This window comes from Juglans microcarpa x Juglans regia, chromosome 1S (genome assembly GCF_004785595.1).
Source record: "Juglans microcarpa x Juglans regia isolate MS1-56 chromosome 1S, Jm3101_v1.0, whole genome shotgun sequence".
Classification (NCBI taxonomy): domain Eukaryota; kingdom Viridiplantae; phylum Streptophyta; class Magnoliopsida; order Fagales; family Juglandaceae; genus Juglans; species Juglans microcarpa x Juglans regia.
The window spans coordinates 5419-32813 of record NC_054595.1 but is presented as its reverse complement, the minus strand read 5'-3'; the positions used below and the strand labels follow the sequence as shown (position 1 = coordinate 32813).

Sequence of the window (27395 nt, the reverse complement as noted above, 5' to 3'; positions counted from 1 at the left end):
AAGGTTGTAGCTCTTCATGTTAGAGATGTTGTCTTCCTCGAAAAGCTGCTGAAGAAGAAGATGATTCGATTGAGGGAGTATTGAGTCAGTGTGAGAAGTAGCAGTCGTCAATTAATCCCCATGATATTATCTGGGTCACACTTTTTATATATTATCTGACCCTTTATTGCAGATGACAACCTGCCATGAGATGACAGGTCTCCCTTGCGTGAACTCTTTGTCTTCTCCCTCTAACCCTCTGACACTTATAGGCCTTCATGTCCCTCTTGTCTCTTTCTTGTCTCTAGAGGTGGCTTGGTGGACTGGGCCCAATTATGAGCTATGTGCATTTTATCCCTCCACAGATATCAAAGCCTATCCTTCCATCATAATGTTGTATTTATTCACTAAGAATGGTGTTTTCTTAAATTGGTAGGGGATAAAATGGGTCTAAGCAAAAGGTGGATAGACCTTATGGAATGTGTTATCTCTGTATCTTATTCTGTTTTGGATAATGGAGAGCCCAATGAGAAGTTAAGGCCGGGTCAAGACTTAAGGCCTTGAGATCCCCTATTCCTTTTATGTTCTCGTTGTGTTATGAAGTTCATAGCTGTCTAATAAATCATGTAGAGGGTAGAGATATTATTCATGGAGTACCGATTGTTGGAAAATATAACTGGAAAATTGGAAAATACGAAGTTAGACTATAATGGAGTATCAAATCAGGCTTTAATGTTCAATTGTAATGACGATTTCTTTAGAACATATTTTGTCTCATTTCTTATTACTATAGAGTTAGCGCTCTAGTTTTGTTATTCTTAGACTAGTACCGCCCTTCAACAACTCAAAAGGTACCATTGTCTTAGAATTCTGGGATTAGGAGATATTAATCAATATTATTGACCGTTCTATATATATATATTGCGACCATACCATAATGACCTGAAATATCTACATAATGGTCATTACTGAACCAACTTAATGCTGGCCATAACTTGCATCATGATATATGGTCTTAAATCTCGGATTCCAAAATTAATTATGATGCAGTCTAATGGTTAGAAACGATTTACTTTCTGTTATATAACATATGTAGACTACAGTTAGTGCTCGCCACATTTTTATAGCCTTCATTCATTGCTCGGGGCAAGCAATGATGCACAAGCAAGAAATCATCACTTGGGGCGAGCGTTAAGCAGACTGGTTTTTGCCTTGCTCATTCCTCAAGATGAGCAATCATTGCTTGCTTGAAATTCTTCTCTACATTTTATTTTGATCAATGTGGGACTAACATTTTCTCCATTTTATCTCAATGAGATAACTTCTTCATCAGTGTGCTAGATACTATATATAAAGAACTAATTATATCATATAATTTGTAGAGGGACTCCAAGAGTTAATAATTTGTTATTTGCGGATGATAGTGTGATTTTTTGTGGAGCAGATGTTGTTACAAATGAAAAGATTCTGATTCTCTTGGATAATTATGAGAAGGCCTCAGGTCAGTGTATTAACAAAGAGAATACCTCAATGGTCTTTAGTAAAAAATGTTAATGAGGACTTGAAAGCAGAAACTATGCAACTTTGGGGTGGTAGTACTACACAGCAGTATGAGAATATTTGGGGTTATGTTTAGGAGATCAAAATAGCATGCTTTTTCTGGCATTAAACATCGTTTGTGGCAAAAACTACAAATTTGGAAAGGGAATATGATTTCTCAAGGAGGTAGAGAAGTTTTATTAAAAGTTGTAGCTATGTCTATACCAACATATGCTATGAGTTGCTTTTTCTTTCCAAAATCTTTGTGACATGAGTTAGAGATGATGATGGCCCCATTTTGGTGGGGGTAATCAAGCTCAGGGGAAGAAAATTCATTGGGTTAGTCGGGATAAACTTTGTGATTCTAAGTTTCATGGTGGTTTGGGTTTTAAGAAACTTAGTGACTTAACTTGGCACTTCTTTCAAAACAAGGTTGAAGGCTTCTCACAAATCAGAATTCTCTCATCTATCAGGTTTTTAAAGCAAGGTACTTTCCAAATTATAGTTTGTTTTGAGGCCAATAGTGATATTAATGCGTCATATGTTTGGAAAGGAATTTATGGTGCTCTTCCTTTATTAAAATCTGGTTGTATGTGGAGAGTGGGGAACGAAAGGAGTGTTAGGGTCTTTCAAGACCCTTGGATACCTGGTTGTAGAAGAGAAGAGATTCAGCAAGTAGTGGGACAGATAAGAGATGATAATTTGAAGGTACATGAATTATTTGATGAAAGTACAGATTGGTGGAATATAAATATTGTTAGAGCTCTCTTTAATCCAATGTTGGCTAATCTGATTCTGAAACTTAATAGTTGTTTATCTCAAGAAGACTCATGGTATTGGACTCAAGAAAGATGTGTTACTTACTCTGTCAAGAGTGGTTATAAATTTTTTCAATTGGCTAATTCTCAAAATTTGGGTGAGGGTTGAAGATGTGGATAGATTTCGAGGTTTTGGAAGTGTTGATGGCATTTGAAGATTCCCAAGAAAATGAAAATTTTTGCATGGAGGGCATGCCAAGAAAACTTGCCTACTTTTCAGAATTTGAGAAGGAGGAGGATTAAGGATGATGATAAGTGTGGTTTCTATAATCTGATTTTCTGAAGATGCGACCCATTCTTTATTTTTCTGCCCTATTATTAATGATATTTTCCTGCAGTATTTGCCTTCTTTGAGAAGCTTTCAACCTGGTTTATCTTTTTGGGACTTAGCACTTAATGTTAGAGATAAGGGTGGTGAGGAAGTTCTTGCAACTTTTATTGTTATTTGTTGGGTTTTGTGGTATCTCATAAATCATATTTTATATGAGCATGTTGTGCATCAATGTTCAACTGTGATTAATAATGCTCTCTCCATGCAATCTGCATATAAACAGGTTCAAGTCTTTGATGGGTTTAGCAAGAAAGTTACAAAAGTGATTTGTTGGTCACCACCCCCGTTCGATTTTCTGAAATTAAATGTGGATGGTGCAATCTTCCATGATCAACACAAGGCAGGTATTGAGTTTATACTCAGGGATTATCAAGGGAGTGAGGTTGCTGCTTGTTGTAAGTTAGAAAGAGAAGTTGCATCTTCGGAGTTTATTGAGGCTAGTGCAATGTTGAGGGGTTTACAATTTTGTGCTCAATGGGGTGTTCAAAAATTGTTGTTGAAAACTGATTGTTTAATTCTTGTAAATGCTTTGAACTCCCAAACTGAGTATTTAATAGATTTTGCTTTTCTCCTTCAAGACATTTGCCGCATGTTGAGGAGCTTTCAACAGGTTCAGATTTTACATGTCAGCAGGCTAGATAATGTGGCAGCGCACCAATTAGCAATGAATGCATGGAATGTTGAGGATATTGAAATGTGGTGGGGATCTTGTCCTTCTTTTGTATCACAAGCTGTATGGCTTGATAGAAACAATATCTTGTAAGGACTTTTATTATTGGAATGAATGACTCATTGGTTACCAAAAAAAAATTTATATCATATAATCATTTGAAATACCCAAAATAATATCTTTTATTTAATTCATAAATTTTAACACCAATATACATAGGCTTGATTAGACTTTCACATTTATTTTTCGTAAATGACAATTTGTTATTTGTCAAAGCCAATTCTTTAGAATGGAGTAGTTTATAATGAATATTGGACTTATATGAAAGAGGCTCGCTGAAGTTAAATGTTGAGAAAACTTCAATATATTTAAGCATGAATACAAATAGAGTGGTTACTATATTGTCTAGTGCTGGGATCCAAGCAACTATTTTCTTGAAGTATCTTGGTGTTTATTATATGATTGGAAGATCAGAGTTAAGAGTTTTTAAAAACATTTCTGATAGGGTATGTAGTAAAATCAATAGTTGGGAGTGTAAGTTTCAATCTCAGGCAAGGAAAGAAAGGCTCTAAAAGATTATAATTTAGGCTATCCCAACATATTGCATGAGTATCTTCTTCTTACCCAAAGCTTTGTGTTATCACCTTAATAGAATGATGCAAAGATTTTTATTGGGGACACCAGGCGAATGAGTCTAAAATACATTGGGAGAGTTGGGAGAAGATGGAAAGAATAAAGAAACTTGGAGATATTGGGTTTTGAGAACTTGAGTGTTTTAACAAAGCACTCTTAGCCAAGCAGTTAAGGAGCCTTACGCAGAATCCCAATTCACTTTGAGAGAGATGCAAAGCAAATTGTTAAATCTATCAGTATTGAGATGGCTGATTTCAACATTTATGGACAAATCATATCAGATTCTCGGACTTTACTTGTCATGCCTTGTACCCTGGGGTGAGCCCTTCTAACCTGAAAATAAAAAAAATGTAAAACTTAGATATAATAGTCCTCCGCAAAAAAATACCTCAAAACTCCTTCTAAAGAAAATAAACTCGACCCTACTACATATTCTCCAAAATCTCACCAATCCACTTATATCACATGACACTTATCTTACAATTTTATAATCTTCTTACATGAGGTTAATTCCAACTATCACAATCATCAAAATCATTTGAGCAATGGTGGAGATAAAGGGGTGAGTCCATCAACTCAGTAAGCAGCAAACATATATTAGTGTGCAAACGTAAGCCAGTTACAGAATACAAAAACAAACAGTTCTTAAAAATGACAGTGGTATTTTCAGAAGCATTTCATTACTAGGGCTGAAAACAAAAATCGGTATATATATATATATATAAACTACACCGAACTAGACCGGACTGTTGTGTTCAGTCCAGTGTAAAATCGGATAAGCTATTAATTAATATAACATAAAATCTTAAGCTTAAACATGAACCTTAATATTAAGTTATTAATATAAACCTACTTTTGATATGTGTATATATATATTATATCAAGGATAAATAGATTTTATGGCATAATAAATTATAATATATATTGTTTTTGATAAATACATTTCTACATATTTAATCATATACACTCATAATAAAAGTGTATAGTGTAACTTATATAGAGTATTGTAGTATAATTAAATTCAATATTATACTAGTATGTGTTAATTAATATAATTATTATAAAATATGTACATATACTACAACATAAATAGACTAATAGTTTTAGTATATGTAACCATCATATTATCACTAACATATATGATAATATGATTCTTATAAATAATGTATGTATACTATAATAGTTTTACTACAATTCTTATATTTTGCTGCATATCATTTTTATATCTAGACAATTTTTTTTTTACATTATCAGTTTGTTGTCCCCAACTTGACTTCCTAAGCACCCGACCTTATTAGTACATTAGGAAAATCGGTAAAACTGGACTGAACCAGACTGGAACCGGTAAAACTAAAAATACTGGTTTTGGGGATAAATCGGTCCGGTAGGTTCTTCAATTTTCAAAATCGATATATACCGGTTCAGTTCTAAAATACGTCCAAAACTAGACCAAACCAGAAAATCGGTTGAACCAGACTGAACTAGTGGGTTTGGTCCAGTTTGTAACTACTCCAGTGAGGTACTGGTTCTTAAAAATGAAAATCGGTCCTAAACCGGTGCAGTACCGGTTTTAATTTTTTGAAAATCGGTTTAAACTGAACCGAACCGGTATATATATTTTTAGTTTTTTATATTATATATAATTTTTATATATATTATATGTTACATTTCTAATTAATATAACATGAAATTCTAATTTTATTATTTAAGTCTATTAATCTTATAACATAAAATTAATATACTAGTATAATTAGACACTAATTATACTATTTTAATCTTATCATTCAAGTTTATTAATCTTACCAATAAGATAGACACTACTTATATTATACTACTATAATGGAACATTAAAAAAATTAGTAATTGTTTATAATAAGTACTAAATTCTCACAATTATGTTTAGTATTAAAAAAATTATAATATTAAACATATATAGTGCCACACATGTAAATGATAAATCAGAAAATCGGACCAGACCGGACCGAAAGGGGAAAAACTGAAAGTTTTGATTTTTGTGATGAATCAGTCCATATCGATTCTTAAGTTTCCAAAACCGGTATTACCGATTCGGTTCTAAAATTTCAAGTACTCTACACCTCTTGCATGGCCTAGAAATTAAATATAAACAGGCGACGAAATATAGACAAAGACCTGGCTAAGTCCGGGTTGTCACACCTAATAACTTTATACTTACTAGGTTGAGTCTAATATCTTATATCCAATAAGTTAGACCCATAGTCTTGTATCCAATAAGTTGAGCTTAAGTCTAGGTGTCTTTCCATAGCCTCCTTACCTAATATGTTAGGGCCCTTATTTTTTTTTTAGTAATCAAACATTTATCATTAAGCTAGCAAATGTTAGATACAAGGAGGGACTCCCTCCATAGAAATGCTCTCCTTAGAGAGTTTTAATGCATCCTTAGCTAAGCCATGAGCAATACAATTGGATTTCCTAGAGATATACTGAGCAGACTCGTAAGGCAAACTCTTGAGTTCAAATTTAAGGCTTCGTTTGTTTTTAGAAAATATCTCATCTCATCTAATCATTACAACTTTCCCAACTTCCAATACAAAATAAAATAAATAATTCAACTTTTTCAAATCCCAAAACAAAAATAATATTAAAAAATATATTCTAACAATACTTTATTCAACTTTTTAACTTTAACATCAACTCATCTCATCTCATCTATGAAAATAAAAGAGCAATGTCTTGAATGATCAGACCTGCTGTGCTCCAATCCATTGTCTCTTTGTTGAGATCATTAACCACATTGAGAGCATCCCCTTCAATCAATAATCTTGAAATTCCTAGTTGTTTGCAATAAAGAACTGCTCTGAGAGCAGCCACTGCCTCATCAAGTTTAGTATCGGGGAACAAACTCCTTGAAGTTGCTATTACACACCCCTCCAAGTTTCTGACCACCACACCTACCCCCATTCTACAGCTTACTCGATCAACAAAGGCATCCCAATTGGCCTTGTAAACATTCATTGGAGGGGGCCTCCAGGTTTCTGTTCGAATTGACCTTCTAGGTTCCACATTAGTTTGTTTTTTGTCATTGGCCTCTTTAAATTCCCTAGTCATTTGTAGAGCAGATTGAGCCACCCTTGAAGGATTCTCAAATTTTCTTCAAACACAAGAACATTTCTTCTCTTCCACACATGATAGGCTGTACAGGCAAATAATTCTATATCATCCTCACTGAGAGTTAATAACACATGCTCCACTACCTCTTTGAATGATCTAAAGCTAACCTTCACTTTCTTAAGTCTCCTAGAACAGACAGTCCATACATCCTACACTGAAGAACACGACCATAAGGCATGCAAGACAGATTCTGGCTCCAAGCTACATATAGGACATATTGAGACTTCCTTGATTTTCCTCTTATTGAGGTTGAGATTAGTTCGTAGAGATTCATGGCTAGTCGTCCATAGAAACAACTTGACAACACTTGGGATCTTTAATTTCCAGATTTTGGACCAGACTTCCTTTTGATTGGATTGAGCTGAAGTTTGTCCCACTGAATTCTGTGTCATTGTGCCCAATAAATGGTAGGCACTCTCAACAGTAAACAATCCATCTTCAGTACACCTCCAAATAAGCTTATCTGAATTACCACTCCAACTGATAGGTATCTTACAAATATTAATTATGTCTTCTTCTGTGAACATGTTCCTTAAAACAGTTAGGTTCCAGGATTTAGTATGCTCATCAATCAAGTTCCTGACTTGCCAGTGTGCAAACCTCTGATCTATAGGTGTCTGCACTTTGAATGTGGTAGGTTGGGGAACCCATTTGTCTCTCCATAAGTTGACTCCTTTCCCATTCCCAATCCTCCACATTAAGCCTTCCTCTAAAACAATTCTAGCTTCCAAAAAACTCCTCCAAAGAAAAGAAGAATTGCTGCCCAGTTTTGCATGGAGTAAGTCAGTCCTGAAAAAGTACTTGGCCTTCATCACCTTAGCTACTAGAGATTGGGGCTGTTGTATTAGTCTCCAACCCTGCTTGGCCAGTAATGCTAGGTTGAAATGTTCAAAATCTTTGTAGCCTAACTCTCCTTTTGCCTTACTCTTTCCCAGTAGTTTCCATGGAAGCCATTGAGTCTTAGTTTTATTTCCTCTGCTGCCCCACCAAAACTGTTGCATAAGCTTGTTAATAGCATTGAGAATTGTTCTAGGGAGCTTGAAAATACTCATGCAGTATGTAGGAATAGCTTGCACTATTGATTTTAAGAGCACTTCTTTTCCAGCATTTGAAATGAATTTAACTTTCCAATTTTGTATACGGTTTCTTATATAGTCCAGAATAGGTCTGAAGGAGGCTAGCTTGTTCCGTCCCACATATGGGGGCAGACCAAGGTACTTCTCAAAAACTTTAGCTTCCATCATCTTGGAAGTCGATAGAATGGCCTGTTTAGCCTTAGCTGATGTGTTCTTGCTGAAAAAAAATTGCTGATTTCTCTAGGTTCAATCTTTGACCAGAGGCTTCCTCATAAGTCTTGAGAATTCTGAACAATCTACTCCACTCAAGAGCATTAGCTTTGTAGAAAAGCAAGCTATCATCTACGAAGAAGAGATGGTTAAACATCAATGATCCTCTTGCAAATGGATAACCAGATATATGGCACTTTCTCTCAGCTTTATCCAACATCTTTCCAAGGACTTCAGTACACAGGATGAAAAGGTAAGGGGAAAGAGGGTCCCCTTGCCTTAGTCCTATTAATGGTAGAAAGTACTACTGAGGAACCTCATTGAATAGCAAAGAGTATTTCACTGAAGAGACACACTGCATTATCAAATCTGTCCACTCCTTATCAAAGCCCATTTTAAGTAACATAGCTTCCAAGATAGGCCACTTTATTCTATCATATGCTTTGCTCATGTCCAATTTCATTGCCTTGCTCATGTCCAATTTCATTGCCATGTACCCCCTCATTCTTGCTCTATTTTTCATTGAGTGCATTGCTTCATAAGCAACAATGATGTTATTAGAGATAAAACGCCCTGGGACGAAGGCACTCTATGAAGGGGAGATCAACTTGGACAGAAAAGGCTTAGCTCTATTAGCTAGTACTTTGGATAGCATTTTATAAACCACATTGCAGAGACTTATAGGTCTATATTCAGTCACCAGGGTGGGCTTTCTCTTTTTTGGAATCAGAACTATAAAGGTTTCATTGATCTCATGTAGTCCTCTCATGGAGTTGAATATCTCTTTAACAACCTCCACCACACCATCACCAACTACTTCCCAGTGGTCCTGATAAAAGCCAGCAGAGAATCCATCAGGTCCTGGAGAGCTCAGTGGATCCATTTCAAATAAAGCACATTTTACCCCATCATAAGAACAAGCCTTTGTTAATTGGGAATTCATCTCAGGTGTTACTGCAGGATTTAAGTCCACCAAAGCCTCCATGATACCATTCGGGTTAGAGGTTTCAAACAGCTTTTGATAATACCTTTGGAAAGTTTCACTAACTTCTGAAATGTTACTAACATTCTCACCTCGTTCATTAGTAATCTAACGAATGCTATTAGTCTTTTTCCTTTGAGAGGCACACTTATGGCAGTAACTTGTATTTTTATCTCCCTCATTGAGCCACAACTGTTTTGCCCTTTACCTCCACTTAATTTCCTCATCAGCTAATATCTGATTAACTTCACCTTGAAGTCCCTTGATTGTGTCATTAAAATCACCTTGGTTTATTCTCTGCAGCTCTTGGATCATATCACTCCTCTGTCTAATTAGAAGTCTTTGCTTACCATTTGAGGCTTTTGACCATATTTTCATTGACTGCTTGCAACTGTCTAGGCCATTTTGGAGATTTGTCAATGGTTGATCCCTCTACAGGAGACTGGCCAGGACCTTCTGATTAATTCTTTGCACTTCTATTTCGATGACCAGTAAGCTTCATACCTAAATAATCCGGTCTTTCTATTAACTCCAGCTTCCTCATTGTCACCGGTGACCAACAAAGGGGAATGGTCAGAATTGAAGGCAGATAACACTGAGACCTCGCCATTGTTGAACTGTAATGACCATACCCCATTTCCCATAGCTCTATCCAATCTTTCTTTGGTAAAACCTCTCCTCTCCCTGTTATTACTCCATGTATACTTTGAACCTATGTAACCTAGGTCACTCAAGTCACAGTCATCTAGAGCTATCCTGAAACTTTCCATTTGAGAAAAAAGATCTAGTGGCTAACCCAAACTTCTCATCATTACTCAAAATTTCATTGAAGTCTCCCATACATAATCAAGCCATTGAAGGCTCAGGTTTAAGCAATCTGAGGAGTCTCCAACTAGCTTTCCTCTTTTCTGTGGCAGGGTTCCTATAGAACCCAGAAAGTCTCCAGGGTTGGCCTCCAATCTCGGGTATAATTGTCATTGAGATATGACCATTTGAGTAAGAATCTAATTGAGCATTTATCTCAATTTTCTAAAGTATAGCAAGGCCTCCACTCTTGCCTATACTATCAACCACAAAGCTTTGTTCCAATCCCAGCTTGTTTCTCACTTTCTCTATTTTATATCTGTTACTTTTAACTTTTGACAAAAATATAACAGATGGGGCTCTTTCCTTCACCAATAGGTGAAGTTCATTAATTGTCCGAGGGTTCCCAAGCACTCGTTAGTTCCAACATAGGAGTTTCATGGGATTGGCAGTGTTGCATACCAGCCACTACCTTGAGCACACACTCACCTCCTTCCTCAGCATGAGCCTGTTTACATCTCTTTCTAGCCACCCCTTCATTGTCTGCTTGACCCTTTCTTTTCCTTGCTTTACTTGACTTATCCAACTCCATCTCACACGTGGAATATCCTTGCTGACTGGTCTAGCACGTGCCTTCCTCTTCCATTTACTTAACTGACCTTTGACCCTTGAAGGAGTCACCTTGGTGACCTGAGCATAAGGATCTCCCTCTTAAGAGAGCTGCACATGTTCCACCCTTGACTTCTCTATTGCTTTTTCCTTTAAACCAGGATTCTGTTCCCCTTTTTTCAGTCAGGGCTACTTCCTTTCCCAATGAGGCTTCTACTATTATACTTACTCCTCCCTTTTCACAGAAGGTGTCAGTTTTTCTTTGAGGAGTTTCAAAGTCTTCCCCTACCACCCTGATCTCCCACCTCTAAATCTTCCATAGTTCCGGCCACTAAATCCTCCTTAGTTCCCCAAGGTACGACTTTTTCCTATTGTGCTCCTCCATCTCCCTTTCTCTGAGTGTGCCCCAACCCCCTGCCATGGCTTGACTCCCTTCTGGTTTGAGGAGCCTCAAAAAAGGAAGTTTTTGGACTGGCCCTCAACCATGCATCGTACTGTTGACTGAACCCTTTTAAACTAGTCTTTCCTCTATCGAGTTTGTCACACATTCTCGGAACATGTTTGATCTTCCCACATTGATAACAAAAGTTTGGTAACCTTTCATACTTGAAAGGAATCCAATACTTTGAGTTCCCCAGTGTTAGAAATCTCCCTCTCGCCAAATGCTTTGTGAGGTCTATCAGTACTTTGATCCTTAGGAAACTCCCCAACAAATTCCACTACTATCCGTATCCACCATAAGGACCTCTCCTAATGTTTTGCCCAGAATAATAGTAGTGTTAGCGTTCATCCCCGCAAAAGGAAGGTCATGACATTGAACCCAGAATGGTTCATGCTGGAACTTCATTTCCTTCCAAGACTCAAAGCCTTCCCAATCCTGCATGCGAATTAAATTCTTGTCAAAAGACCAAGGGCAACCCTGCATGATTGTCTTTTTGTCTGCCCTCTCCTTCAACTCCACCAGAAACTTATTCCTTCCTACTTCCTTGAAGACAACCTTTCCTTCTATTTGCCACACTCAAGCCAGAGTATTTCTAAGTGCACCTCTATTTATTTCCTTATCGGTAACCACACATATCATGAAACAATGTTTACACTTTGATTCTGATATAATCACAATCTTCATTATTGGCCACCACCTCCTATTGTTCCTCTTCTGTCAGCTTCAGACCGTCACATAAGGTTGACAAGTCACTCTCCAGTGAGAGAATGACCCAATCCAATCACCCTCAAGTTAGGGCCCTTATTAAATCAATCTTTTGGGACTTCACAAATCCATCTAGCATTTAACCCCAATTACTTAGCCCATTAATGTGGCAAACCTCCAATATGTCATGCGTCTTTCCCTTATTGGCCTGACGGCTTCTTATCCTCAAAAGCACTAAAATCTAAATATACTAACTAAGTTGACAATGTAAACTTCTTTACCAACTCAAGCTCCCAAGATTTGTTATTTTTCTCAAATAATTCAACTTCTAATTAGCTAGGGTCATGGTTACTATGGCCAAGACCTAAGGAGTTTTTTAGGTGGGGTGTCACACTAGGTGAGGGATGACTTTGTTTATGTTATGGCAAACAAACTGAGAGGCTTTATTTCTTCGGTAGGCCATTCAACTACTTTGTTTTTGTCTTTCTTTCTTGGAATTGAATTCTTATCTTGTTGCGTGTTACTTAGCAGGGGGTGGACCAGCTGGCAGCCTAAATTGTTGATGACTAGGCGAGCTTGGTGGATCAAATCTATTCCAGTGAATGTTTGCCTTTTGGGCATGAAGGGAGGTTGTGAAGCTGTAGTCCGAGTTGGACATGATCCTCGACCACGCCGATGGCTACATACAGTCTCTGGAGGAGGATATAACTGGTCTCCAAGAGGAAACATCTGATCTTCGAGGCGAGCTCAACAAGTCAATGAAGGAAGCTGCTCGCGATCATTTCGAGCTTAGGGTATTGTAGGAAGAAAGGACCTCAAGACAAGAGCACTTGTCTCGCCACAAGGAAGAGTTGGAGGCAACTAAGAAACGTTGCCATAAGTTCTTTGAGAGCGTGGCAAAAGTCGAGGTGGCCCGTCGAGGTCTCGGGCTAGACCTCGATGAGTTGCCTGTCGAGGTCTTGGGCTAGACCTTGACGAGGTGAGGGTGGAGTTGGAAGAACTTGTTGAACTGCATTCAACAATGAAGAAAGATTGCAAATTGATGGACAATAAATAGAATGAGCTGAGCGATTCTCTGTTGTGCCTCAATAGGAGGGTTATCTCAAGATCAGCGGATCAAAGATCTAGAATCCGAGCTAGCCTTTTCCAGAGATCCAGAGAGGAGCTCGTCCGGCTCTCTCTTCAACTCCTGGGGGCCAAGTCTACTCGTAATAGGGCCTTTGTATATGGTTACGACGCGGACCTGGAAAGGTTGATAGCTTTCTTGTTGGCAAATCCCTAAACTGACCTAAGGATGCTAAATCTTAAGTTGTTTAAACGTGATCGTGCCTCCCGTCAATTTTTTGATACTTTGGGAAAGGACTCAATGCCTGAAGCGTTCTCGTCTTGACTCCTCCAACTTTTCTAGCTTGAATATTTTTTTGTTTTTCTGCATTGTACCTTTTCTTGTATAGTTTGTTTCTTGAATAATCAATTTTCGTTGTATATTTTGGGTGGCATTCGTTGTTTTGAACGAAAGGTGTCATAAACTTCCTTCTAAGTTTCGTTTATGCTTATATCTTGAGTGTTGTGGTCGAATGGACATATTCTTTTTAGCATTGTTGGGCAAGTCCACGTACCCGACTTTGATAAGGCGTGGGTCTGTGCCTCTTATGGACTTGCATGCCCTCATTATACCACGAGTCTAAGGACTCGACCTAAGTGGGAGTTGCATAGTCTAGGGGCTTGCATGCCAAAGTTTCATTGCGAGTCTAAGGACTTGACCTTGGTGGGCGAGGGTTGCACAGTCTAGGCACCTATGTGCCTGTGTTTCACCACAAGTCTAAAAACTCTACCTTGGTAGGCGAGGGTCGCGCAGTCTAGGGACTTGCGTGCCTGTGTTTCACCATGAGTCTGAAGACTTGACCTTGGTGGGCCTGAGTCGCGCAGTCTAGGGACTTGCGTGCCCTTGTTTCATAGTGAGTCTGAGGACTCGACCTTGGTGGGCGGGGGTTGCACAGTTTAGGGACTTGCGTGCCTATGTTTCATCCTAAGTCTGAGGACTTGACCTTGGTGTGTGAGGGTGTAAGGGTCGTAGAGTCTGAGGGCCTGGCCGCCCGTGTTTCACTGTGAGTTTGAGAGTCGACCTTGGTGGGTGAGGGTCGCGCAGTCTGAGGACCTGCAAGCCCATGTTTCACTATGATTCTAAGGACTCAACCTTGGTGGTGAGGGTCGCATAGTCTAGGGACTTGCGCACTCGTGTTTCACAATGAGTCCTAAGGACTCGACCTCGATGGGGCACTATCATTAGAGATTGAAATACGTGATAGGTGGAAATCAACAAGTTTATTTATTGCCCTTTATTGCGTAATAATACAAAATCATGCATAATATCTCCTCAAATGCTTGGCATTCCATGGATGGGGAAGCTCCCTTCCCTGGGTGTCCTTTAGGCAAAAGGATCCTAGCCCGTTGTTGGCGATCACGACATAAGGTCCTTCCTAGTAGGGACTAAGCTTCCCTACTTCTTGCGTGATCGTTCCAATTTCCTTTAAGACAAAATCACCTATCTTAAAGGTCCTGGGCTTGACTCTTTGGTTGAAGCTGAGCTCCATTCTCCTTTTGTTGAGGGTCCTCTGTGTCTCGATCTCTTCCCATTTTTTTGTCCAGGGAGGGTCAAGGTGCTCCTCGAATCCTTTGTCACTCCGTCGTTGGTCAAAGTGTTGGACGCCATAGCTGGGCATTCTAATATCTGTGAGTGCTATTGCCTTGCTCTCGTAGGTCAGGGCAAACTCGGAGTCTTTATTGTGGTTCTGTATGCCCATAGAACACTCATTAGTTCTTCTACCCATTCTCCTTTATTGTCCGAGAGTCTTGTCCTGAGCTACTCACGACGTGGACTCTTATCCCCTTGCCAATGTGGCAAAACGAGCCATCAACAAAGACCTGCCAAGCTTTTCGAACCGATATGTTCGATATCTCTTTGGAAAAGTTTTTAAACTTGGTGACAAAGTCTGTTAGGGCTTGACCCTTTATTGTGTGTCTTAGTAGGTAGTCGATGTCGAACTCATTCAGCTGGATTGACCAGCTCACCAAGTGTTTGGAGGCATCCGACTTCTGTAGCAGTTTCTTTAGGGGAGTTTCTGCAAAACCTTGATAGGATGGGCTTGAAAGTAAAGCCGCAATACTCTGGCAGCCGTTACAGAGTGTGAAGGCAAGCATCTCCATTTAAGGGTATCTCGATTTTGCCCCTCAGAGGCGCGACTTGTGTAGTAGATCAGTTTCTGAGCTGTCCCTTCTTCTTTGACCAAAGTTGCCAACTTTGCATGGGGTGATACCACTAGGTATATGTATATGATAGCCCCTTACTCAAGTTGGCTTAGTAGCGGTGGGCTGGATAGGCATTGCTTTAGTGCTTCAAATGCTTCATCACATTCATTGTTCCAGAGGTGTACTTTGCACAAGACCCTCAAAAGGGTAAGCACTTGTTTGTAGATTTGGATACAAATCTGTTTAGTGCTGCCACTCTGTTGGTCAATCTCTATGTCTCGCTAATATTCCCGATGAGGCTTCATGTCAATGATCACCTTAATTTTCTTCGTATTAGCCTTTTTTCCTCTCTCGGACACTATGAAGCCTAAAAACTTTCCTAAGTCGATGCCGAATGTGCATTTGGCTGGATTCAACTTCATCTTGTACTGGTGCAACACGACAAAAGCTTCCTTTAAATCCGACAGGTGCTGGGATGAATCTTTATCCTTAATTAGTAGGTCGTCGACATAAACTTCCATATTGCACCCGATTTATTTTCTGAACATTCGATTGACGAGTCTGTGATACGTTGCCTTGGCGTTCTTCAACCCAAAAGCCATGACTTGGTAGCAATACAACCCCTGATCTGTTATGAATGAGGTCTTATCCTCATCTGTCGGGTTCATCTAGATATGATTGTACCCTAAGTAGATGTCCATGAAACTCACCATGCGGTGGCCTACCATAGAGTTGACGATCTTATCGATGCTTAGTAGTGAGAAACTATCCTTTGGGCATGCTTTGTTTAGGTCGGTAAAGTCTACACACATTCTCCAGTTCCCGTTGAATGTTTTCACTAGTACGACGTTGGACAACCACTCGAGATAGTAAGCATCTCTAATGAACCCTACAGCAAGTTGTCAATCAACGATCTCCTCCTCTGTTGGATCTTTTTACTCCCAAGATCAGCATAGAGGCGGTTCTTAATGACCACGTTGTCTATTTTGAGCACCTCATGGCTCCACGTAAACACGTCTTTATACTCGACCAGGAGCTACTTCAATGCTTCTCAGATCTCAGGCTGCAGCCTGGTTTCGATCTGGGCCATGGCCTCTGGCCATTTTGGATGCAACGTTACAAGTTCTAGTTGCTCGTTTGCCTCTGCCAGTTATAGGTTTTCCACGTCTCACGCTTCCACATCTCAATTGAGGAGAAGTGGTGGTAGGGGTGAGACCTCGCCTTGATTATGATTCTCCAATGCTCGGACATGCCTTTCCCCTGTTTTGAGTTTTTGTACGTACCATTCTCATGCTAGTACTTGCTCACCCCATACTTCCCCCACCCTGGCCTCTGTCTAAAACTTCCATCTTCAAATGACAGGTGGAGGTGACAGCTCTGAGGCTGTTCAGGGTTGGGTGCCCGAATATGGCATTGTAGGATAACGAGACTTTGACCACTAGGAAGTCGGTCATACTGGTAGTCATGCATGCCCCTTTTTCCAGTTGTGACAGGTAGGGTTTTGGTGCCTAAGGGTTGAACTGCCTCTCCGAAAAAACCCTTTAGTTGCGTAGGTGACAGTCGTAGTCTATTGGGTTAATACCCATCTTGTTAAACTCACCCCAAAAAAGAATATTGGCTGAGCTCCCATTGTCGATCAGGATCCTCTTGGTAATATAGTTGGTGACCAACAGTGTTACTACGAGTGTCTCATCTGGTACCTTCGGAATCTTCTTTCCTAAAAGAGATGTTTGCTTGGATCTTGTGCCTTGGGTGTTTGGGAGGTCTTTCTACCGTGTACCCCTCCTCATATCTAGCCCTGCAGGTGTGCGCCTTTAGACTAGATGTAGTGGGTCCCCCCTCCAGCGAACCCTCTTGCTATCATACGGATCTTGCTCAAGGGTGTGTCTTTGTGATTCGGATTTTGGAAGGGGGCATCCCTATCCCCCCTCCTGTTGTTCGTCGCCTTTTAGGGTTTCTGCTTCAAAGGGCATTCCGGTTCCTCTTTGATCTTTGTCCTGACATTTTCTTCGGGGGTTTCGTATGTTCCGTGACCAGCCGTTCCAATTCTTTGCTTTATTTTAACTCTTCAACTATTCTCTCCATCGTGTAGCAGTCTTCGGTCTAGTGGCTGTCTGACTGATAGTAAGTAAAAAAATGTCGCCCTTTCCCCCCATCTGGTCGTTTCCCTTGGGCTTACGACTCTCCTTCCTCTTGTAAATTCAGATTGTTATGAACTAGCCTTGAACCTCGTTCCTGAAGGGGTACTCTTCCTTCCCACTTCTTGTCATACTAGCTTCACCCAGCTTTTTCTGAAGCTCTTCTCTCACTTGACCTCTGAGTGTCTTTACCTACCCCATTCATCTCAGCTTTTTGCAGTGCAATTAAGGTCTGAAGTGTGTCTTCGGCATTGACAAAGTCGTCGACTCTGTCTATGAATTCTCTTAGTGTGAACGGAGTCTTTCTTGCCAATTATGCCATGAATGGACTTCGAGGCCATATACCCCCCAAGAGGGACGTCAATATGATTTACTCGTCTTGATCATAAGTGCGCACTTTGTTGAGTCGGGTGAGGTATGCCTTCAACCTTTCCTCCTCCTCCTATTTAATAGTCAAAAGGTATGCTGCTAGTCGTCTTCGTCTCCTACTAGTTATGAATTGTGTCAAGAATAGCTTGGCCAATTCTTTAAAATTGCCAATTGACCCCAGTTGCAATGCCCTGAATCAGCCTTTTGCCATACCCTTTAACATTAAAGGGAATGCCTGACATGCTATCTCTATGGGGGAACCCGTGGAGAGTCAAGTGTGCTTTAAAATTTTCCAAGTGGTCAACCAGATCTCAAGATGCGTCATATAGTTCTATCTAAGGGACGTTGAACCTTGGCGGAAATGGCACAACCATCACCTTTACACTGTAGGGTAGCTCCGCGTGATTGAGTAGAATGACCCCCTCCATCCTCTTGGCCATTTCCTTATATTTGTCGACAAGACTGCGTAGTTCCTCGTGCAACTTTTTCTTCTCTACCAACTCAACATTCATTCCACTAATATGTGCCTCCCTATCTGGTTGTTCACTGTTGGCACAACATCCTCACCAGTGCATGGTCTTTTCGCCTCAGGTTCTTGTTTTCCTATTGGAGGGCCTCCATCTCCACAGTCAACTTTTTCAATCGCTCTTTCATCTCCAAAAATCGTGCTTTCATGTCTGCTGAAGTGACTTACGGGTTGCTTGGGAACATGTAGGCATGTGAAAATCATGTTGATATGTCACAAAAAGAACAATCCCACAGACAGCGGCACTGTTGAAGATGTGTTTCACACTCTGTCAATAGACACAATCAACCTGTGATAAGAAATGTGGTGGCTCGGTGTGCTTGGTACACATCCGATACCTAAGTTAGAAATATGAGCGTATGGTACTATAATGAGAAATCTGGAAAAATGTTATCTTGAATTACCAGCACTAGCTCTATATATAGGCGAGGATTTTAATCGATATAGATCGGCTAGCATTTTGGTCTTCTCCTTTGATTTCAGGGTTTTAATTGTCAAGTCTCGAGATTTGAATTCAGAAGGGAGGAGGTACCATACTTGGGCAAATATCTCGCTCTTTTCCTTAGCTGGAGAAGTCTCCAGCTACTTATGACGATTACTATATTAATCGTACTAAGAGGTGCATAGCATGCCCTTTATCTTTTGACTTGCTGGGCTTCTCTTACGGGCCTTAACTGATATTATTAGGCCTATCTAGTAGGGATAGAAAAGCCTCTCCAAGGGATTTGGTGGCTGGAGCAAAAATGATGAGACAAAGAGAAGAGTCTGAAATGGTGAGAGAAATAATCACACATCAAACAAATTTATGGTTTGAAGTGGGATTTGGTGGACAGGGAGATGAGGGCAAGAAGCTTGGTTGCGAGAGAGAGAGAGAGAGAGAGAGAGAGAGAGATTTTCGAGGGAAAGACCCAAGGCAATTTGGACGTGACAATTTAATTGAGTAATATTGATTTGGTCTTTGTAGATTAAAGACCATATATGACCGTCCGAGGGTTTCTCCTCTAGCTCAAAGCCATGTAATTTTTCATTTGGCTAATCCAATGTAGCCGTTTTTATGTATAATCCAATGTGAGGGTTATGTTTTAAGATTTGAGTACAAATCCCGTGGAGCAAAGCTTATTTAGAAATCAATTCTAAATCAATTAAGGCTACGTGCAAGCCTCTTATTGGGTAGTGTAAAAAGTCATACTTCTCAACGTGTCCAGTTTGAAACGTAGCAAAATTATAAAAGAAAAATTCTATTCTCAAGTTGGTGGATAGAGCATTTTTTTTTAATAAACCTCTGTATTTTATTGATGAATCAAGTAATACAATTTGAATTGTTATCTCTGTTTAAACATCCCACTATACAATCTGGGATAACCTCTAACCAAACTTTTTTTCCTTTTAAAAACAAAGCTCTTTTTGCTAAAGTATGAGCAACCATATTTTTCTCTCTATAAGCAAATTGAATAGACCAGTTTGTACTATTTTTGAAATAAAACCTAACATTTTCTACTAAGAAACCATAAGAAGTAAGCATTTCTTTTTCACTGCACACTGCCATGATGATCTCCTTTGCATCCCTTTCAAAGTTTGCTTTCTGAATCTTAAGATTACTGCATAATTCTACTCCAGCCCTCAGTGCATAGCTTTCTGCAACAGCTGCCTCTTCAACATTTTCTTTCTGATCACAAACAACTGCTACAACCTTTCCTTCCTCATCTCTAACAATGATGCCAATACCCGTTCTCCTCTTTTTCTAATCCAAAGAAGCATCCCAATTCACTTTGATATATCCTTTTTCTGGTTTTCCCACCTCTGGTTATTATCCATTCTGTTTTGCACTTGTTTGTCTGATTTCTCAGGATTCCTCATTGCTTGATAGTCTCTTATAGTAGCCTTACCAGATAACAATAAACTCATAGGACTTTCCATTCTATTTTCAAACACCACTCCATTTCTCCTCAACCAAACCTTCCTAAGAGTCACTGCTATTTCCTCCAGTTGGCTCTTGTTAAGAGAAGTAATACACTTCTGCCACAGCAACCGAAAGTCATCTTCATGACTGCCTCACTTTTGAACACAGCTTTTCTCACTTCCCCAAATATCATTTGCTGAATGACACTCCTATAAAACATGTATAAGAGTTTCATCTTCAGTTTCACACATAGGACAAGTTTTATCCTTCACCACTCCTCTTTTAAACAAATTTGCTTTTGTAGGTAATAGATCATTCCCAGCTTTCTATAGAAACATTTTTGTGACAGCAGGAACTTCTAAATTCCATATCATTCTCCACCTTTCATCACCTTCAACTACTCTAGAACACTCATCATTACTCTTCTCCATTTTTTCCATAAGCACAAAGTATGCACTTCTCACCGAGAAGATACCCTTTTTTGAAGGCACCCAAACCAACTTATCTGTTACTCTACCGATGCTCAAAGGAATGGTCAGTATTTTCTCAGCCTCTTCAATTCGGAAAATGGATCTAATCACATCTTCCTTCCATTCTCTCTTCTGCTGATCAATTAGAGCTTCAACTCTTGCACCCTCCTGCAACACATAAACTGGTGATTGCACCATAAAAGAAGAATGGCTTGGAAGCCACTTATGCCCCCATATCTTGATATCTCTCCCATCCCCCACCTTCAATCTAATTCCTTCTTTTAATAAATCCCTGGCTGAGGTAATACTTCTCCATATAAGGGATGGCTGTGAACCCAGTTTAGCTTCCAAAAAGTTGGATTTTCTATAATATTTCTCCTTCAAAGTAGTAACTACCAAGGAATTAGGAAACTTAAGAAGCCTCCATCCTTGTTTTGCAAGAAAGGCTGTATTGAAGCTTTCCAAATCCCTAAATCACATACCACCCTTAACTTTCTGCATTCCCATCTTTTCCCATTTTCTCCACACAATCCCCTTACCCCCCGCTGTCTACCCCACCAAAACTCTACAAATAATCCATTGATCTCATTACAAAGTCTCTTAAAACACACAGTGTACGTAGGAATGGCTTGCAGAACAACCTTGATCAATACCTCTCTACTAGCTTGCGAAATAAAATTGTTCTCCCAGCTATTCATTTTCTGCCATATTCTTTCTTTGAGGTTCTTAAAGGTATTAAACTTTGATCTTCCTACCATAGTAGGAAGACCAAGGTACTTCTCATAGGTTCCATATACAAAAGAATTCCCAGCATCCATAATGGCCTTCTTATCAACTGTTTTAGTGTTACTGCTGAAGAAAACATCAATTTTGTCGTTGTTGAGAAATTGGCTTGAAGCTTTTTCATATAAATGCAGCACCTCTTGTAACCTTCTCCACTCTTCTAACTTTGCTCTACCAAAAAGAATACAATCATCTGCAAAAATCAGATGATTGATACTAGTACCTCCTCAAACTACTTGCACTCCTCTAGTGATATTCCTTTTCTCATAATGATTAAGAAGAGAACTCAAACCTCCAGTACAAATAAGGTAAAGATAGGGTGACAAGGGATCACCTTGTCTCAACCCTCTTGAGGGTTTAAACTTGTGCCCTGGAAGACCATTTATTAAAACAGAGAAAGATACATATTTAACACATTTCATAACAAGACTCACCCACTTCTCACAAAACCCCAACCTTGTCATGACAACCTCCAAAAAGTCCCACTCTACAAAATCATAGGCTTTAGGCCAAATCTAACTTCATGGCCACACTCCCCACTTTTCCTTTCTTTCTAGTTTTCATGGAATGCAATACCTCATAAGCCACCATTGTATTATCATTTATCAATCTACCAGGGAGAAAGGCACTTTGGTTTGGGGATATGATTTCAGCTAAGACCAATTTGAACCTATTAGAGATAGCTTTGGAGACTATTTTATACATGACATTACACAAACTTATAGGTATGAAATCACTCACTTTTTTTGGATTTTTTGTCTTTGGAATCAAGGCTATGTGTGTGTAGTTAAGATAAGGGTCAAGAGGGTTACCATTAAGGATATCCACTACTGCTTTACAAACTTCATCGGAGACTAAACTCCAATGACTTTGGTAGAAACATGGCCCAAATCCATCTGGACCAGGGGCTTTTAGTGGGGCCATATGCTTCACTGCATCTTCCACCTCGGTTTTAGTAAAATTTCTGGATAGCTTTTCATTCATAGCTTCTGTGACCCTTGAGTTCAACCCCACAAGGCAGCTCTCTATCACTTCATCACTTGGCTTTGTAGTTTGAAAAAGATTACCAAAGTACATTTTGAAAGTTTCTTCAATATTCTTAAAGCCCACAACCACTCTATTGTTTCATCCTCTATTTCTTTAATGAAATTTCTTTTCTTTCTTTTATTGGCACAAGCATGAAAATATTAGTATTCATATCTCCATGCTTGTATCAATTATTTTTTGTCCTTTTTTCCACCATAGATCTTCCTTTTCTAATAACAGATTCAACTCAGCCTTTAACCCTTTAATCACCTTTACATTACTGTGGCATTCCTCAGCTTAGCTTGTAACCTTTTTAACAACTTTGTTTTTTCTTCTATTCCTTCATTCCCCCCTTCTTCCTCACCTTCCACCTTTGAAAAGCTGCTTTACTTCTCTACAATAAGCCAGTTACCCTTATAACTCCTTCAGCTTCTCCTTTCTTCCATACTTCTTTGACAACTCCTTCACAATCCTCTTCTAGAGCCCAATTGGCTTCATACCTGAATAGTTTTTGTTTCCACCGACACCTTTCATTAGTAGCCGCTTTTCTAGTAATTAAATGAACTACTAGGGGTTTATGATTTGATGTGCTAGCTACCATTACTTCAACCCATGCATCTTGGTAAATTTCTAACCACTTAGGATTAGCCACTACCCTATCCAACATTTCCTTAGTAAAGTTTTCATCATTGTGAGCATTACTCCATGTAAACTTATCCCCCTTCCATCCTAGATCATATAAGTTCCCCTCAGTCAATACCTCCCTAAACAACTCCATTTGACCCTCTGGTCTTGCCTTAGCTCCCCACTTCTCATCATTTGTAAAATTCTTATTGAAGTCTCCTACTATGCACCATCATTCTCCACCTTTTGGCTTTATAGATTTCAGCATCAACCATGTTTCCTTTCTCTTTATTGTCTCTGGATGTCCATAGAAACATGTAAGCAACCATCTACTTTCACCCTCATCTACTATCCATGCATTTATATGTCTTTGGGAGAAGTTGACAATTTCCACATTCACCCTTTGATCCCATAACAACATCAGTCCACTCCTTGTTCCCACTGCCTCCACCTCGAAACACCCCTCACAATCCAACCTTTTTTTTTAATGTTCCAACAGCTTTTTTTTTTAAACTTAGTTTCTATAAGAAAAATTAAGTTGAGTTTATTCTTCTCTGCCAAAGAATAGAGATCTTGAACTGTTCGAGGATTCCCTAATCCTTAGCAGTTCCAACTTAGTATTTTCATAATACTTGGCCAGGTTGACTTCCAGCCACCGCAACAAACCAGATTTCTCATCTGTATTACCTCCACTCTCCACCTTTCCTCTCTTACTCAATTTCTCAGGACCTCTTTCTTCTATCTCTACATTGCCTTTTTTCTTTTTGTTTTTTCTTTATCACTGGCTCCTTCTTTTTGAATTTTTCTTTAGCCTTCCTCCTCCACACCCCTTTTTTTACAAGCTTCTTCTCCCCCACCATACTTCCCTCCTCGAAAATAACTGTAAACTCCTGCAAACCTCCCTCCCCCTACTAGATAGGTCCTGTTCTTGTTGCTGCAATGGGGAATAAACTCTCTCCCCCAATCCTTCTGCCAAACCCCACTCACCATCACTCCTTATTTCACCCAACCCTTCACTGTTTTTTCTCCCTTCTAGTTCTTCCCCATTATGGTCTTTTTTACTATTAACCATACTTTCACTATTTTCAACTTCACTTATAACTTTTCCCTTATTTTCCTCGCTCTCTTTTTCTACTCCATTGTCCCCTATATGATATGAGTTTCCCCCTTCCTTCCTCCACCAACTACCCACATCTGATCTGCCTCTCCCACTGTAAAATGGTTTGTTTCTATGGACCTGCTTAGCCCTCAACCATGATCCACATTGCTGTTCTTTCCCTACTATACTCTCCCCTCCATTACTACATCCCCCAGTCCCATGCATTATAGACCCACATGAAAAGCATATTTTTGGCATTTTTTTATAATTAAAAGGAACCCATAGATTGTTTCCTTTTACTTTCAGCATTCTTCCTCTAACCAACGGCTGAGTTAAATCTACCATGATTTGAACTCTTAAAAAAAATTCCTCACCTACTTCCATCATCCCTCACATCCACATCCTCCACTTTATCCACCGTACCCCTATTTGTTTTTCTTTATATTTTGTCATACACGATAATGATAAGTTGTGTAATGTAACCCAAAAAACTTCTGAATCAAACCTAATGTTCTGTAAAGGATTATACCAATCAAACTCCTTCATAACCAACAATTGGTTCTCAAACAACAGGGTCTACCTGACCATACTCTCTGTTTATCCTCCAGAGTTTGAAATACAATGACATAGGTATTTAGACTCACCTCAATAAATTGGGCATCCTTGCTTATCCTCCAAATCTTTGCCATCGTTGCACCCACCACTTGTCCACTTATCATCCTTGTAGAGCAAATTTTACCCATTAGAGATATCTGTTCCTTCAAACTTAGTTCACTCGACTCTTTCTCCTCTATCTCTATCACAACTTGCTTCTCATCCTGCAATCGAAAACCCTTCCATTTTTCCTCTAAATCCTCCATCATACGCCGTCGAGTTCTCTCTTCTATCAGCTATTTCCACCAAGGCCACCGTAATCTGCCATAACCTACTGCCCACCAATGTCAGTAACCACCCAAATCTTCCCCGTGTACCACAGGGACCACCTTCTTTTATTTCCTTTTCTATTTTAACCACCTCCCACTCACTCACGTGCCTCTAGTACACACTCTAGCTCCACCTCTTTTCCTGGGAGAGAAGAGAGAAGAATTTTTGATTCTTGTGGATAGAGCATACTTAATATAATATTTACACGGTATAATTTGATTTGAAAAATTAATTTAAAAATTTGAATCTTATCATTTGTAAACAGTGGAATTAAAAGAACATGGTTTTTAGCATTTTCGCACCGTGTTACGTTCTGAGTACCGACATCATGATCGCCGCCATTATTGGCTGCTACTGAAGCCCTTATGCGCTTCTTTTCCGTTCTCAAAGTGCATTTTCGCACGCCGTTGAGATCCGCCATCTTCGTTTTCTGGTCTCTTTCTCCCTCGTTCCTATTTGAATTCCGATCTCCAATCCGGTAAAGTTCGTTGTATTACAATTAAAGTAATTATGCGCCAATCATTTTATTATATGTTTATTATCCGAATAATCAAACTTACTCGAAGACTCTGTAACTATTTTTTTCTTTGTCAGCGGCGGCAGGCAATATATCCGGAGTTAAGGGATTGGTACTTTTACAATTTCGGCGAAACCACTCCCTCACTTTGAGTCAGTTATTCAAGTACGATTATTCTGACACCTACGAAGAGCATAGCATCTCGTCGCCCATAGACACCAAGATGAGGTTTGTATCAGGAAATTTCTTTTCTAGCCGTGTCTCTATATATAATTTGGGAAAGCCACTCCTTGACCTTTTCTGGGTATTGTTGTTGCTAATGGGCTCAGGAACTGACTTTTGTTGGAAGATACGTCCACAATGGGGGAAGTGGTTCCAATCTATTTCAGCATTGTTGCTTTTATTTGCACGGTTGGAGCCATTGCTCTTGCTATTATGCATATCTACAGGCACCTTTTGAACTATACCGAACCCACTTATCAGCGATTCATCGTCCGCATCATCTTCATGGTTCTGGTGAGTGCTTTGACACCCTCGGGTTTTTAATTAGCATAATGAATTTATTGTTAGATCCGCTCATTCTTCATAGCAAGTCAAATTGAGTATTGAGAAAGAAATTCGTACCTCCACTATGAGATAAACCTTCCATTTTGAGCTTGATGTCTCCGTTTGATGCACTGCTTTAGAATAAAAAGTGTTTTGTGTGAGGAGGAATCTAGTACCTCTTCCCAAAATCTGATAATGGTAGTAATAGAGTTTTAATGGGCCAACTGAATAAATTTTGTACCACCAAAAAAGGAAATAACTGTATATATAAATATATGCTTCGGTGGGTTTATTATTTGCTAGAGCAGCGTTTTCTGGTCCTAAAAGACCTGGCTTGAATTCTTGTTCATTCACCAGATAATTTGGTCCCGTGGCCATCCACCTTATCATTATGCCTTATGTTATGCTTTGATGATTATGACCTCTATCTATTTCATTAGTTGACTTGAATTGTAGAAAAGTTGTTGTCAAAAGAGGTAAGCAAATTTGTACGGTGCATCCTTAGTATAATTTTATCCTGCGGCCTTCAAGTGGCTGCCTGTGTTGGACTGCATTCTCTGTTAAGGTCTGTCACTAATTAGCAGAGGAGAGACACTTAGGGTTAAGATACTTGAATTTCAAGAGTCACGATAAAAAAAGGATTCATTTACTTTGGTTCAGCATGTCTGCTCATTCCAGGCCATGTTGGTTATTTAGAAGGGAATAATGATTTGTCTTCTCATTTATCACTATATATTGTATCTCATTTATGTTATATTATGCTTTTGGCCTATTCTCTTTTCTTTTTTCCTATTATATTGTCCCATCCATTGACCTTAATATTTTCAGATAGCAATGCTTCACGATTGCTGATTTGTATTGCATTATGTTCTTTGCCACATTTCACTTATGGTGTTATTTTTCTTGCCCTTGACAGGTTTATGCGCTAACGTCTTTCCTGTCCCTGGTTTTGCCCAAGGGCTCAATCTATTTTAGTTCCATCCGAGAAGTGTAAGTTTTTGTCTGTGAGTATAATTTGGTCTTCAGTTTTACTGAATAAAAAATATCTATATTTTTAATGGTTCACATCAATTTCTGTTCTCCAATATGTATATGCTTTTCTCTTCCCTTGTTTAAGTCTAGAAAACCAAGCCAGTTTATTACAAATGTCAACCATTTTCATCCAGATTAGCACAGATATGCAGGAGATATATTGGTGATTGTGGGACCAAGAATGAAAAGTAACATTGGGGTAGTAGGAAGAATAGCGGTTTGATAAAAAGCAGTGTCTAAACTA

General features: G+C 39.2%; 2 protein-coding genes and 1 long non-coding RNA gene across 3 annotated transcripts; 1 reads left to right on the top strand and 2 right to left on the bottom strand.

Moving 5' to 3' along the window:
* Positions 1-6658: 6658 nt before the first annotated feature.
* LOC121246267 lies at positions 6659-7057 on the bottom strand. Its single transcript, XM_041144374.1, has one exon. The coding sequence runs from the start codon at positions 7055-7057 to the stop codon at positions 6659-6661; it is 399 nt and encodes a 132-aa protein (XP_041000308.1).
* A 1338-nt stretch (positions 7058-8395) lies between these two features.
* On the bottom strand, positions 8396-9391 carry LOC121246265. The gene is made up of 3 exons (XM_041144373.1): positions 9107-9391; positions 8723-8995; positions 8396-8626 (listed from the first exon to the last, which is right to left on the bottom strand). The coding sequence occupies exons 1-3, from the start codon at positions 9389-9391 to the stop codon at positions 8396-8398; spliced, it is 789 nt and encodes a 262-aa protein (XP_041000307.1).
* A 15992-nt stretch (positions 9392-25383) lies between these two features.
* Positions 25384-27179, top strand: LOC121245704. Its single transcript, XR_005936958.1, has 4 exons — positions 25384-25534; positions 25651-25801; positions 25903-26089; positions 27036-27179. It is a non-coding gene; the product is annotated as an uncharacterized LOC121245704 (long non-coding RNA).
* The last annotated feature ends 216 nt before the right edge of the window (positions 27180-27395 follow it).